This window comes from Lachancea thermotolerans (assembly GCF_000142805.1).
Source record: "Lachancea thermotolerans CBS 6340 chromosome F complete sequence".
Classification (NCBI taxonomy): domain Eukaryota; kingdom Fungi; phylum Ascomycota; class Saccharomycetes; order Saccharomycetales; family Saccharomycetaceae; genus Lachancea; species Lachancea thermotolerans.
The window spans coordinates 897816-910291 of record NC_013082.1 but is presented as its reverse complement, the minus strand read 5'-3'; the positions used below and the strand labels follow the sequence as shown (position 1 = coordinate 910291).

The following is a 12476-nucleotide window of genomic DNA, read 5'->3' as shown; positions in this document are numbered from 1 at the left end:
TCAACAATCTCAACAAAAAAGATTTGAGGGCGTAGGCTTCGAAAAATCGATGAAAGTTTGACAAACTTTCGCTTCAGTTATTGTCGCACATAACTGAGAGATCTGATTAGCTACATATTAATTACTGAAATGCTCAGGGCGAGCAATGTGAACATACTGGCTATTCAGGGTGTTACAGTTCAAGCTCTTTGGCAGCCCAGGTAGGCAGCACAAAGGCGGCCTCATGGATCTTTTTGTTGTAGTACTTGTAGAGCTTGGCCTCCTCTTCGTCAGACTTCTGGCGCAATGGCTTTTTAACGTCGACGCTGCCGTCCTTGGAGCACACCATGAAGCCGATTTGACCAGATGGGTAGGTAGGAATAGTGGTGTAAGCGTACTCAACAGTTGGGAAAACCTCGGAGCAAGCCTTCTTCAATTCCTTGATAATTGGCAGGTGTAACCAGATGCTCTCACCCTGAGTGGTAATGACACCCTTCTCGGTCAATGCGCTGCTCAAAAGCTCAAAGTATGGCTTCTGGAACAGAGTTTCGGCGGGACCTTCAGGGTCGGAAGAGTCGGTGATAATCACGTCAAAGGTGTTTTGGTAGTCTCTCAAGAACTGGAAGCCATCTCCAATGTGGGTCTTGACCTTGGGGTGCGAGTAAGAGGCGGCCATCTCGGGCAAGTATTGCTTGGAGAGTCTAATCACAGCCTCGTCAATGTCGCACAACCAAGCCTCCTCGACGGACTCGTGCTTGACAATTTCTCTCAAAACACCGCCGTCACCACCACCAATGACGAGCACTTTCTTGGGGTTGGGGTGCGAGTTCAGGCCCAGATGAGCGATCATTTCCTGGTAAGAGAATTCATCTCTCTCAGTGACTTGGATCGCGTTGTCCAAAACCAAAACGTTACCGTAGTCAGTAGACTTGAAGATCAACACGTCTTGGTACTTGGATTTTTCATGATGCAAGACCTTTTCGACTCTCAAGGTCATGGCCTGGCCCGGCCACATAGTGTCAGAGATCTCTCTGAACCATCCGTCTTTGATAGTAGGGTGAGTAATTTCTTGAGACATGTTGAGCTTGAGGAGTTGGAAGTAATATGCGAATTCTACGACTGCTGATTAGGTTTTATATAAATGGTTGAACTATTGCAAATTTCTTGATAAGCAAAGGAACAATGCCTTCAATTTTGTAAAAAATTTTGCCCGTTTTTTCAACGGCAAGATACAAAAATCATTGGGGCAAGATATACGCTGGCGACTTCAGCGGGTGCTGAAACTACGCATTAGCATACACGAAAATACTGCAATTAAGCGAGGCATCTGCAAGCTGTTGACTTTTTGTTTTGCTAAGGTGGGGATCCATCGAAGATCCCTGACATCTCCATCTCCAGGGCAGCGAAGGGAATAAAAAACTGTCCTACCTGTAAACTGCAATTAACTCAACACTAATCAACCAGATGCCATAGCTCAATGGCTTCTGTCTTGTGCAATGAGATGGATAACGCATGCGCTAATGATTGCTTGCGTATTGAATGACTTGAATAATAATGTCACAGCTGATTAAGCGGAAAACTGGCGTGGGACCTTGCTCATTTAAGAAGCGGTAAAAGAGATCCGCTTGCAATTGTTCGATATGGTAATTATTGCGGTTTTTCAGCACCAACACGGTAACCTAGTTGGACCTCGATCATTGCGCAAATTTGGAACGGCGTTTCCGCAGCCAAAGTGCGCAGAACTTGGCGTTATGGGAGCGATTCCGACCACCCCGTAGATATAGAACCAGAATAGTCGACTAGACGTGCTACCCTAAGGGGGTTGATGCGAGTAATATCAAATCACTAAATACGAACAGATGCTATATGGTGAACCTAAATTAGGCATGTCTTGAATGATCCACGCAGAGGCTCGTCAACGCTCACAAACTCCCCACAGCCCTCCAATGAGCGACGCGTATGCTGAGACGCTAGGGCAAATGATCTGCTTGCTCCAGGAGTATAAGCCAGGGCTTGTTACGCTAGAAAACATCACGCGGCTATGTAAGACCCTCAAGCTGGAGTCCTTTACAGACAACATAGACAATGAGACCATTCGCCTGTCCACGGCATCGAAGATTATCGTAATAGACATGGACTTTCACAAGTCCGATAAACAAGTGAAGGATGTCAAGCTGGTGCTAGCTAGCAACTTCGACAACTTCAACTACTACAACGACGGCGACAACGGAAACATCCTTTTCAACTCGCTCAGCTGCTTCCCGAATCTGCAGACCTTCTACTACAACCTCAGGTTTCTGACCACGCTGGACACGCATTCAAACATTGAAACGGAACCTGGAATTGCAGCCAAGCGTGAAAAGCTCGACCTTTTCAAGTACTTTACGGAGCTGCCGGAATATCTGCGAGCCTACTTCAAAGACATTTCCATAGACCTGGATATCAAGACCAACGTGGACAATAGGTTTGGAGTCTACCTCACGCACAATGACAAGGCTGTTGCCCAGGTAGGGATCGAAGAATGCCAAGATCACGATCACCGTTTTTACGAATTTGGCTACCGCTCATCTGGATGGATTAATGAGAGCCCGGACAACGTTACAACTGGAGTGATACTGACTTTACAATTCTACGATATCAATATGCACATTCCGAAAGAGGCAATTCCACATGATCTGCTGCTTGATTGGGACGCTCAAAGGCCATACACCATAGTGAATCATTGTCGCTCGACTCCAGTTTCCAACGACTTCACTTCAACTCTCGTGCCAGCAACTAAATTCAACATCAGCAATGAGAACATTGAACTTCTAGGTGAGTTGCTGCAATGGGCAGGATGGTGGCAGCAGATTTTGCATCCAGTGTTGCAAATAATAAAATGCCCTGCTCCCGCACCTGGCAACGAAACAAAACGCCGATCTTCGTCTAACTCTACCACTATATCCGCGCAGCGACGCTCTAGTGCTACAAGACGTCGTAGGTCCTCGCAAAAGGGTAGACGGCCTAGCATGAATGAATCAAGCATGGTGAAAGATGGTGTGGTTCCTGAGTTCTCGCTGAGCGAGGTCATGAGCCAGCCAGTGCTAGAAGATGAAGATCCATCAGAACCGGTGGATCTAGCCTTAAACGAAGAGTATATTCAATTGGGCCCAGGAAGCCGCTGTGACATTCACATGGGAGTCCATGAATGGCAGGAGTTTCTAACAAAACTGAAGGGCTGCGTCGCTTGAATTCTTGATAAATATCCCGTAGTCAGTATATATCTGCATAATAAACTCCAAGTTGTGTGACAACGCTAGTCGATAGCGATGACAACAACTATTCTTTCGTATGTTATTATGAGCTTCTGGATTATGATGAAGTTGGCGGTTAATAGCCTCTATACGGTCGCGGTTATTCTTCTATCCGAGGATCCTTCCTCCTTTCTTCTACTTAATCTCATACTGAGCCTTGGATGCAGTAGTACTTATAGTTATAGATCCGGAGACCTAGAGCAAGCCTCATTATCTCTGATGTTGTTCCTTCGTTGTCTCAGAATATCCTTGTTCCATTATTGTTTTATGACATATTCTAATATCGCGCACGATCAAGTTTAACCCAATTACTGATATTGAATTTTCACATAGAATCTTCGTTCATGGCACTATGGCCGAGTGGTTAAGGCGACAGACTTGAAATCTGTTGGGCTCTGCCCGCGCTGGTTCAAATCCTGCTGGTGTCGTTATATTTTTTGCAGCTTTTAAGGCTGTAAGTTCATTATTCACTGGGGTTTCGCTAATATACTGTCCTTACAAACTGTACTTTTGAGCTAATCTGATACCTTGGGCCACGTTCTGCACACGAGCATCAAGCTTGTAGCCTTGCTTGGCAAGATTGTCCATCTCGTCTGCAAAGTTCTTGAGTGGAACTTTGATGCACTCAATGAATTCGCTGTCCTCCAGCTGTGTTTGTGGGTTCTGGTTTTCGGGGGCAGATGTGTCAATTTCAACCGTTACTAGTGAAAGGTTGGTGTTGGTAAACCCTGGATCATTGAAAATTGTTGGTGTTTTGCTAACAATTTTACCAGAGTAACCAGTCTCTTCCTTTAGTTCCCTCAATGCTGCCATGTCCACCGACTCTTCTGAGTCAATTAAGCCAGCTGGCATCTCAATGCAGACCCCTTCAACTGGGGGTCTGAATTGCTTCTGTAGCAAAATTTCGGGGTCTTGGCCTGGGGCCCTCAAAATGGCCAGGATCCCCACACCATCAACGCCACCGGAGTTTCTCGTTCTTCTAACAGCACTGTCCCACTGCCTTTTAGTTCCGTTGGGGTCGAGGTATTCGATCCTCTCGAGACCAATCCATTTACACTCGTCTGCGTTAGAAACAGGGTGGGCCTTCAAGAATTTGGCATTTTCTGGTCTGCCTTTTGAGCTCATTCTTTTAATTCCAATTGTTCTTGACGAAAGCGGTCTAGCAGTGTCGTACAAGTTCCTAGAGCACGTCCTTATCATGAGTCCGAAGGGTTAAAGTTGCAAAAGTCCTGTACCGAACTTTAAATATTCTGAAAAAAAAATAACACTTCTAGGCGTAAACGCGTGTGGACCAGAAGCGTTAGCCTTGCAAACAAATGACTGCTAACGGCGCCAAAACCATGGAGCTGAAGGCTCAGATTCAGCAATATCTAGTAGAATCTGGAAATTACGAATTGTATGACTATTCTTGGTCTCTTGCAGCTCTGCAATTTCTGTCACCTATGGGGAAATGAAAACCTACTAACCTGATAATACTCTATTTCTCCAGAATTTCAAACAAGCTGAGCCGCAAACTGCTTGAAGAGGGATGGACTGACCAAGTCAAGCGGATGACGTCTGAAGAGATCCGTGCTGATGACTCCGCAAGTTTTACGCAGATCCTATCCAAGGTTGAGCCCAAGGCTTTAGGTATGTCAAGAGAAGAAAGCGCCGGGTTGATCAAGATCGTAGTTTGTTATACTAACAAGGTTTGATGGTAGGAATGGTCTCAGACTCCACGAAAGACGAAATTCTGTCCCAGATCCGGAACTTTCTGTCTGAAATTGTCGAAACTGAGTGAAGTTCACTGACCTGTAGACAATTTGCATTATGTACATTAGTAACTTATTCCGCCGTGGCGTCAAAACAGGTGGCGTGCGCTGAAAATAAAAATCGTGCTTATTCTTTATATACCGTTACAATCTGTTTCTCCAAAGTGCGCGGGGCACGCGTGCTTTAATCGTCGTAGTTTTCATCCTCCTCCACGTCACGCACGGCCCTCTCGTTGACAGGAGGTTTTGCGTTGCCATCTTGGGCTGCAGAAGGCTCATTTGCTAAGGCCTCCTGCTCCTCCTCTTTGCGCAATTCAGCTTCTTCGCGCAGCTTCTCAATGGCATCAGGGCTGGCCTTAATCACGGTTTGATTTTCTGGCGCCGTGCTTGCTGCAGTTTCAGACTTATCAGGAGTGTCGGCTTGCGATGGTTGAGGTTCAGAGTTTTTCGTTTTTTCTTGCACAGGCACTTCAGCTTGAGGCTGAACTTCCTGAGGCGTGGCAACAGCTGCCAAGTCGGCAACAGAAGGCTCCTCATGCGGAGACTCTCCTATAGCTTTGGCTGCTGGGGGATTCACAGCAGGAGCCTGAGATTCCTGGCTAGCAGGAGAAGCAGCAGCCGATTTTGTCCCTGAAGCCTGCTGAGGAGATTGAGCGAGAAGGCTCTTTGTTGCCGAAGTGCTGGGCTTGCGCCTCTTAGGCTCTGTGCCCTCTACAGCAGCACCTGTGTTTTTAGAGAATGGCGCAGGCGAGGCATCAGAAGGTGGAGTAGCAGCGCTTGATACTGCAGCATTTACCAATGTGTCCATGCCTCCTTCCATTGGCCTCTTTTGAGGAGGTTTGTTAGAACCGGGGTTGAGTTGTTGTGGCTGGTTGATGATTTGCGGTAGTGCGTGTGTCTGTCCTCCGGAAGAGCCAGTAGAGTGAGCTGATTCATTGAACGGCACGGAGTTTCCTACAACAGGAGGCCCTACTCCTTGCGGCAAAGGCCGGAACTGCTGAAGCTGTGGCTGTTGGTGCCCTTGCATTTGTAGCTGCGGTTGAGGGGCCAATTGTTGTTGCGAAAGAGCTTGTGACTGAAGCTGCGCCTGCACATGCGGCTGCATGTGCCCTGGCAATGCATTCTGCATTTGTGCTTGCATTTGTGGTTGAACGTAAACAGAAGATTTGTTTAGTGGATTGCCGTCGTCGGTAGATTGCAATGTAGGCTGTAGCATTACGGGAGGTGGATTCGACGCAGTAGCTGCTTTCGGCTGATGTGCCATAACATTGCCGTTGGATTGGTTTGCTAATTGCTCTGTCAAAGCTTCAAGCCTTTCTCGAATATGAACGTTGTTGGTATCCAGCCTCGCCGCCTGCTTGTATGCGTCAAGCGCGTCTGTCAGTTGATTGTTACAAGTTTCGTAAAGAGTACCTAGATCGTACCAAACTTCACTAATGTATGGGTTGAGCCTAATAGCACGGGTGTACGCATCGAGTGCATCTCTGTATTGCGATATCTGGTAATACAATACACCGATAGAACACCAAAACGTTGGGTTTCTCGAGTCGCGATTTACTGCGTGTTGGAAGGCATCGTATGCAGCGGTGTAATCATTTCTGACCATATGAATGCGGCCTAAGTGGTACCATGTAGTTGCGTCAGTAGAGTCCACCTCGAGGGACTTTAGTAGCAGATTTAGCGCAGTTTGGGTGTCATAGAATTGGACATTTTGCATCCCATATAGACAACCTAGCTGTTGCAGCACTTTTGCATGCCTTTCGTTTTGCAAAAGAACGTGTTCATATGCTTCTCTAGCGCCTTGCCACTCACTCATACTCTCTAGAACACTACCAAGCTGGAACCAGACGTCCCACTCTTGGAGAGGAGCAGGAGGCTGGGTCAGGATATACCTGAAGCACTCAAGGGCTTGATTCCATTTTCCTTGATGCTTATAAATGATGCCAAGGCGAAAGTAAATCTCGTTAGCTTTTTCGAATTGAGGGTCGAGTTCCAACACTTTTGCGAATGCTTCTTCCGCGTAATCCAGCGATCCATATCTGTCGTAGAGAATTCCAATTCCGTGCCAAAGCTTCGGCACATTAGGATTGCTTAGGTGGTAGAGTGCTTGCTGATACGCTGCGTAAGCGCGCTGTAAGTCGTCCAGCATCAAATAACAGTGGCCCAAGGTCGCCCAGATGTCACCCAGCTCGGGGTTTATCGACAACGCGCGCTGATAGAGTTCTGCAGCACGCTGGAACATATCGCGCGACCGGTAGAGATGCGCAAGTGAAGTCAGCGCCTTTGTGGAAGATGGGTTGTACTGCAAGGTCGCGTCGTAGGCCATGGCGGCACGGTCCGCGTCGCCAAGCGTCTCGGCCAGCGACGCGATCGAAAGCCACGTCTCCGCGGTGGACTGCGTTAGAGGGTCTGCGGGGGCCTGTGCTTGCGCCTGCACTTGTACCACGGGCTGTTGTTGTTGCTGCACCGCAATGTTGGCAACCAGCTGCGCAGGGGACACTTGTTGTACACGCGGCGATAGCTGTCCCACCGCGCTCGTAGCCAGCGCTCCTTGAGAGGGAAGAGTGTTCATTGAGTACCCTTCTTTCGCTGCGTTAAAAATGCGGTCCTAACTCGCAGTTGCTCCCTTATTGCCAACTGAGTTAATATGGCCGTTCCAAATGCTGAATTCCTGATTCGTAACTTCCGCACTTTCAGTCTCAGCTTGTGAAACTATCTCTCCTTTTGAGTCCGCCTAAGACGTGCCAATTGCGCCAATGTTTTCGACTTTAATCGGGATTTAATCGATATTTTGATGATACTTTGATATGTTGAAATTTAAAATTTTTTTAATTGAACAACCTGGAAACTTAGCACATCACCAGACACGCACGCTTAGCTCATCAGTTCGAACGTCTATACATGAAGACGCGCGTCCAGCACGCGGAGCAAGCGGAGTGGAATTTGGCAAGGGTTCGTTCCGCGTATAGGTAAACCGAGCATACGCTTGTACTCACAGTACTCGTGGAATGCGGATGAATCAGGCAACCTGAGGGATACGCGCTAGGCCATTGAATTGTCGGAAAGCCGATTGGGATTGGTTGCCACGGAGTGCGCTGAAAACCTGCAAGAACATTGACGCGGCGCTGATAGGGCTCCATAAGCACGTGAAAGACGCGTCATGTGGTACTCTTAAAAGTACTCGTTATGGAAAGCGCTGTTGACGAAGCTTCCAGGCTGGTCCAGGATCTGCGTGAGCGGGCGTGCGCACCTGCTATCGGTAGAACAGGAATAGTGAACGGAGGGTAAGCGAGCGTGTATGCAGCGAGACGTCACTTCCATTTTTGGACGGCAATCTATCGCCATTCGCTTAGAGCTGGATGATGAAGAGCGTCCGGGAGCGCATCCGAGGCTGCCGCGCGCGACGGCGCTCACAAGAGGACAGGATTGTAAGGAAAAATTGTTTGTCCGGCTCCGGAAGCATTCACTGTTGCTGAAGCGTGAGCTGCCGTTAGTTCCAGCCTCGCTTTGGTAAGCTCAAGGCCTGGATACCAGGGTTCTCGCAGAGTCCGTGGCGCGAGTTCATGGCACAAGTCCGCTACCCACCGCGCTTGCACTCGAATTTGCTGCGCTGTTGGACGAGCGTCGGACCAACGCTTTCATGGTATCAACGTAGACCAGGCTCAGTTCCATGTCTCGCATTTTTTCAAAAAGGGTCCTAGCCGACCCGAGAGCCACCCAGCGAGGCCAGGTCCCTCCAAGAGCATACATTACATCGCTCGTCAACTAGCCCAGTCGCCCAGGTGCTCGTAGAGTCTTCCCTCCTTCTACCGGAGCAAACGCGCTGCCAGTAAAGCTGGTACTTTCTTAAGGCCGGCGCAGTAGCCTTGCAAAACTGCTTCGGCACTAGTGACCGGCTAGCGCTGTTCAAGAGTCGCTCGCTCGTCGAGCTTCTTGGTGGCAATTTTGCCGCTGATCTTTTGTAGTAGTTTCCAAGCCCTCGTGGGCGGCAAGCGCCAGGAGCGTATACACCCTTATCCGAGCTCAGCACATTCGAAAGCGTTGTAAATGCAGATGCCAGCAAGTGAATCTTTTGATTCAAGAATTTCTATGGATAGCTCTCTGGGAAACATTCTATAAGTTGTTCCAAGTTAACTTAACAGCAGTCAACGCACTAATAAAAAAACCAAGACGAACATGTGTGTATTGGCAGAGGAGCATTTAGTACACAAATGTGCTACATTCTGTAGGTCAAGGTCTCCTGAGGATAAAGCTTTCCTGCACGTTTCTGCGATGCTCATGAGCTACAGTTTACGACAGCTATACGAAGACTGGAGCCAGACATCTCAATGTCAGTTTTGACAGAAGTGTCAAGGCTTTTCAATCACTTCCTTGATAGTTTTGTAAATTTGGCGGTGGAGCATGGCGAATTTGTCGTAGATTAGACATTAAGCCGCAATGGTGTTCCACTTGCGATAGTTCATATCCCCATTATTGTTCTAATTCGACCGCCATAAAGTGTTGCGAACTTCGAGCGCCAAGGCTCCACTAATTAGTCCGCCCTTGACCTGTTACATATCCCTTTAACTTCAGTACTAAATCAGACATAATGAGTATGCCACGGCAAAACAGCTCAAATTCTCCAGGTCGAGACTGCCAAGATTGCACAGTCAAGGATCAACCTTGGAGGCGGATTAACCGCCAGACGTGATGATCAATAAACACCCGGTCTTGTTTTTAAAATTCTAAAATTGCACTGCTTGCGTCTGGAAACTGCTGCACTCAAAGTCTTAGGTTAAGTCTAAAGGACGAATTTCTCGTTTTCCGCTTCTGGACGTCACTACTTAGCATGCTTTATTATTCGACCTCCAATATGAGAAATGCCTGGCCTTTACGCTCGGAAACCAGATGTGGTTTTCTGCCTTTACTGTAACCTGGACGCAGTGCGACTCTGTGCGCCCAACAGGTCAACCTTCGGTCTAGCTGTCTTTCCAGATCTCTGCTGTCCTCGAGCTTGCGGTTAGTCAAGGAAAATTGGTATCGCAATTATTAATCTTGATCTACTCAACATCTAGTGGCAAAATCTTGAAAGGAGGAAACAGACCTTCAGGACCCTGTAACCAGAGGACTACTCAAGGCGGATGCTTGAAGAGGGTGGATTTATCCGGAAGACAAGAACAAGGCGGAAGCGGAAGGTTGATTACAAGGAAGATAGTGATGGAGAACTTGTTCGCAACGATACAAGCGCTGACGATAACTACAGCGATCTGGGCAAGGAAGAAACCCCTGTGATTATAGAATCAAGCGATGAAAAGCCTAACCTCGATAAACTTATAGAGATCAAGAGTGAGGAAGAGGATGAGGACGAAGATGATCTCCCCTTGGCAAAACGGCGCAAAGCTGACGCCTCCCCGGCAAAAGGAGCTAAGAAGGGAGCCAAGGGGAAGAAAAAGAGTACTGCCAAGCCCAAAAAGCCCAAGACAACCCCTTATGAGCGGAACACAGCCAGGCTTTTCGAGAACCACCCTTATCTTAAAACAGTCTTTTCTGATCTTTCCAACGCGCCTGCTTACAAAGCTCACAGGGCACCGCAGCCTGAAGGGCTCACTATTAAGCTTCTTCCTTTTCAGCTTGAAGGACTTTACTGGCTGATAGCTCAGGAACAGAGCATATATAATGGCGGTGTGTTGGCGGACGAGATGGGAATGGGTAAAACAATACAGACAATAGCGCTTTTGATGAACGACGTCAGCAAGAAGCCATCCCTAGTGGTTGCTCCAACGGTCGCACTGATGCAGTGGAAAAATGAGATCGAACAACACACTGGGGGGAAGCTCAAGACGTATATATACCATGGAGCCAATCGTACCAGTAATGTTGGCGAGTTCAAGGACGTGGACGTATTATTAACCACGTACTCAGTTTTGGAATCTGTATTCCGGAAGCAAACTTACGGTTTCAGAAGGAAAAATGGTGTCTACAAAGAGCGTTCCGTGCTACACAACATGAACTTCTACCGCGTAATCCTGGATGAAGCCCACAATATCAAAGACCGGCAGAGTAATACCGCCAAAGCGGTAAACAGTTTAATTACTGAGAAGAAATGGTGTCTAACAGGTACTCCACTCCAAAATAGGATCGGTGAAATGTACTCTCTCATCCGGTTTCTTAACATTGATCCATTCTCTAAATACTTCTGCACCAAGTGCAACTGTGAGTCCAGAGAATGGAAATTTACTGACCGCATGCATTGTGACGGGTGCGGGCATGTGGTAATGCAGCACACAAACTTCTTTAACCATTTCGCATTAAAGAACATTCAAAAGCACGGTATTGAGGGGCCTGGCCTCGAATCCTTTCAAAACATCCAGACTCTGCTCAAGAATATAATGTTGAGAAGGACAAAAGTTGAAAGGGCAGACGATTTGGGCTTGCCACCTAGAATTGTAACGGTACGACGCGACTACTTCAACGAAGAAGAGAAGGACCTTTACCGAAGTCTGTATACTGACGTTAAGAGGAAGTTCAATTCGTATGTGGAAGAAGGTGTGGTGCTTAACAATTATGCGAACATTTTTACGCTGATCACTCGAATGAGACAGCTGGCGGATCATCCTGACCTTGTACTAAAGAGAATGAAAAATGGAATCGGTGTCGATGACAACGTCATTGTGTGCCAGCTATGTGACGATGAGGCCGAAGAGCCCATAGAGTCAAAGTGTCATCACAAGTTTTGCCGGCTTTGCATCAAGGAATACATAGAGTCTTTCATGGAGAATCTCGAAAAACTGACATGTCCCGTCTGCCACATAGCACTCAGCATCGATCTTTCCCAGCCCGCACTGGAATTTGATGACGCGGCGCAGAAGAAACAAAGTATTGTCAATAGGCTCAACATTCAAGGAAGTTGGCGGTCTTCCACTAAGATAGAAGCGCTCGTTGAAGAACTTTACAATTTGAGAAGCGATAGAAGGACTATCAAATCAATTGTGTTTTCCCAATTTACTAGTATGCTGGACTTGGTGGAGTGGAGGCTCAAAAGGGCTGGTTTTCAAACCGTGAAGCTACAGGGTAGTATGACCCCAACACAGCGCGATCAAACAATCAAATATTTTATGGAAAATACGCATTGCGAGGTTTTCCTTGTGAGTTTAAAGGCAGGTGGTGTGGCGCTTAATTTATGTGAAGCCTCCCAAGTGTTTATTATGGATCCATGGTGGAATCCTAGTGTCGAATGGCAGAGTGGTGATCGAGTGCATAGAATTGGGCAGTACAGACCGGTGAAGATTACCAGGTTCTGTATCGAGGATAGCATTGAGTCGAGAATTATTGAGCTGCAGGAAAAGAAAGCCAACATGATCCACGCAACGATCAACCAAGACGATGCTGCAATCAACAGATTAACGCCGGGCGACTTACAGTTTCTGTTCAATAATTAAGGGCGCGGCTTCCTGAGTTCGACGTGGAAAACTAG

The 12476-nt window shown here is 47.4% G+C and overlaps 6 protein-coding genes and 1 non-coding gene across 7 annotated transcripts, besides 1 other annotated feature; 4 read left to right on the top strand and 3 right to left on the bottom strand.

Annotated features, from left to right (window-relative positions):
• Window positions 1-172: 172 nt before the first annotated feature.
• On the bottom strand, window positions 173-1057 carry SPE3 (spermidine synthase; the record flags this gene model as incomplete). Its single annotated transcript, XM_002554614.1, has 1 exon — window positions 173-1057. The coding sequence occupies one exon, from the start codon at window positions 1055-1057 to the stop codon at window positions 173-175; it is 885 nt and encodes a 294-aa protein (XP_002554660.1).
• Window positions 1058-1874: 817 nt separating this feature from the next.
• On the top strand, window positions 1875-3209 carry MED1 (Med1p; the record flags this gene model as incomplete). Its single annotated transcript, XM_002554613.1, has 1 exon — window positions 1875-3209. The coding sequence occupies one exon, from the start codon at window positions 1875-1877 to the stop codon at window positions 3207-3209; it is 1335 nt and encodes a 444-aa protein (XP_002554659.1).
• A 94-nt stretch (window positions 3210-3303) lies between these two features.
• Window positions 3304-3545: a long terminal repeat.
• A 73-nt stretch (window positions 3546-3618) lies between these two features.
• On the top strand, window positions 3619-3700 carry KLTH0F10494r. The gene has a single exon. It is a non-coding gene; the product is annotated as a tRNA-Ser (tRNA).
• A 67-nt stretch (window positions 3701-3767) lies between these two features.
• Window positions 3768-4472, bottom strand: YSA1 (ADP-ribose diphosphatase; the record flags this gene model as incomplete). Its single annotated transcript, XM_002554612.1, has 1 exon — window positions 3768-4472. The coding sequence occupies one exon, from the start codon at window positions 4470-4472 to the stop codon at window positions 3768-3770; it is 705 nt and encodes a 234-aa protein (XP_002554658.1).
• Window positions 4473-4588: 116 nt separating this feature from the next.
• SUS1 (Sus1p) lies at window positions 4589-5052 on the top strand (the record flags this gene model as incomplete). The annotated part of the gene is made up of 3 exons (XM_002554611.1): window positions 4589-4668; window positions 4762-4901; window positions 4973-5052. The coding sequence occupies 3 exons, from the start codon at window positions 4589-4591 to the stop codon at window positions 5050-5052; spliced, it is 300 nt and encodes a 99-aa protein (XP_002554657.1).
• A 155-nt stretch (window positions 5053-5207) lies between these two features.
• CYC8 (transcription regulator CYC8) lies at window positions 5208-7595 on the bottom strand (the record flags this gene model as incomplete). Its single annotated transcript, XM_002554610.1, has 1 exon — window positions 5208-7595. One exon carries the CDS (start codon window positions 7593-7595, stop codon window positions 5208-5210), a length of 2388 nt encoding a protein of 795 aa, XP_002554656.1.
• Window positions 7596-10143: 2548 nt separating this feature from the next.
• Window positions 10144-12441, top strand: RAD16 (DNA repair protein RAD16; the record flags this gene model as incomplete). The annotated part of the gene is made up of 1 exon (XM_002554609.1): window positions 10144-12441. One exon carries the CDS (start codon window positions 10144-10146, stop codon window positions 12439-12441), a length of 2298 nt encoding a protein of 765 aa, XP_002554655.1.
• Between the last annotated feature and the right edge of the window lie 35 nt (window positions 12442-12476).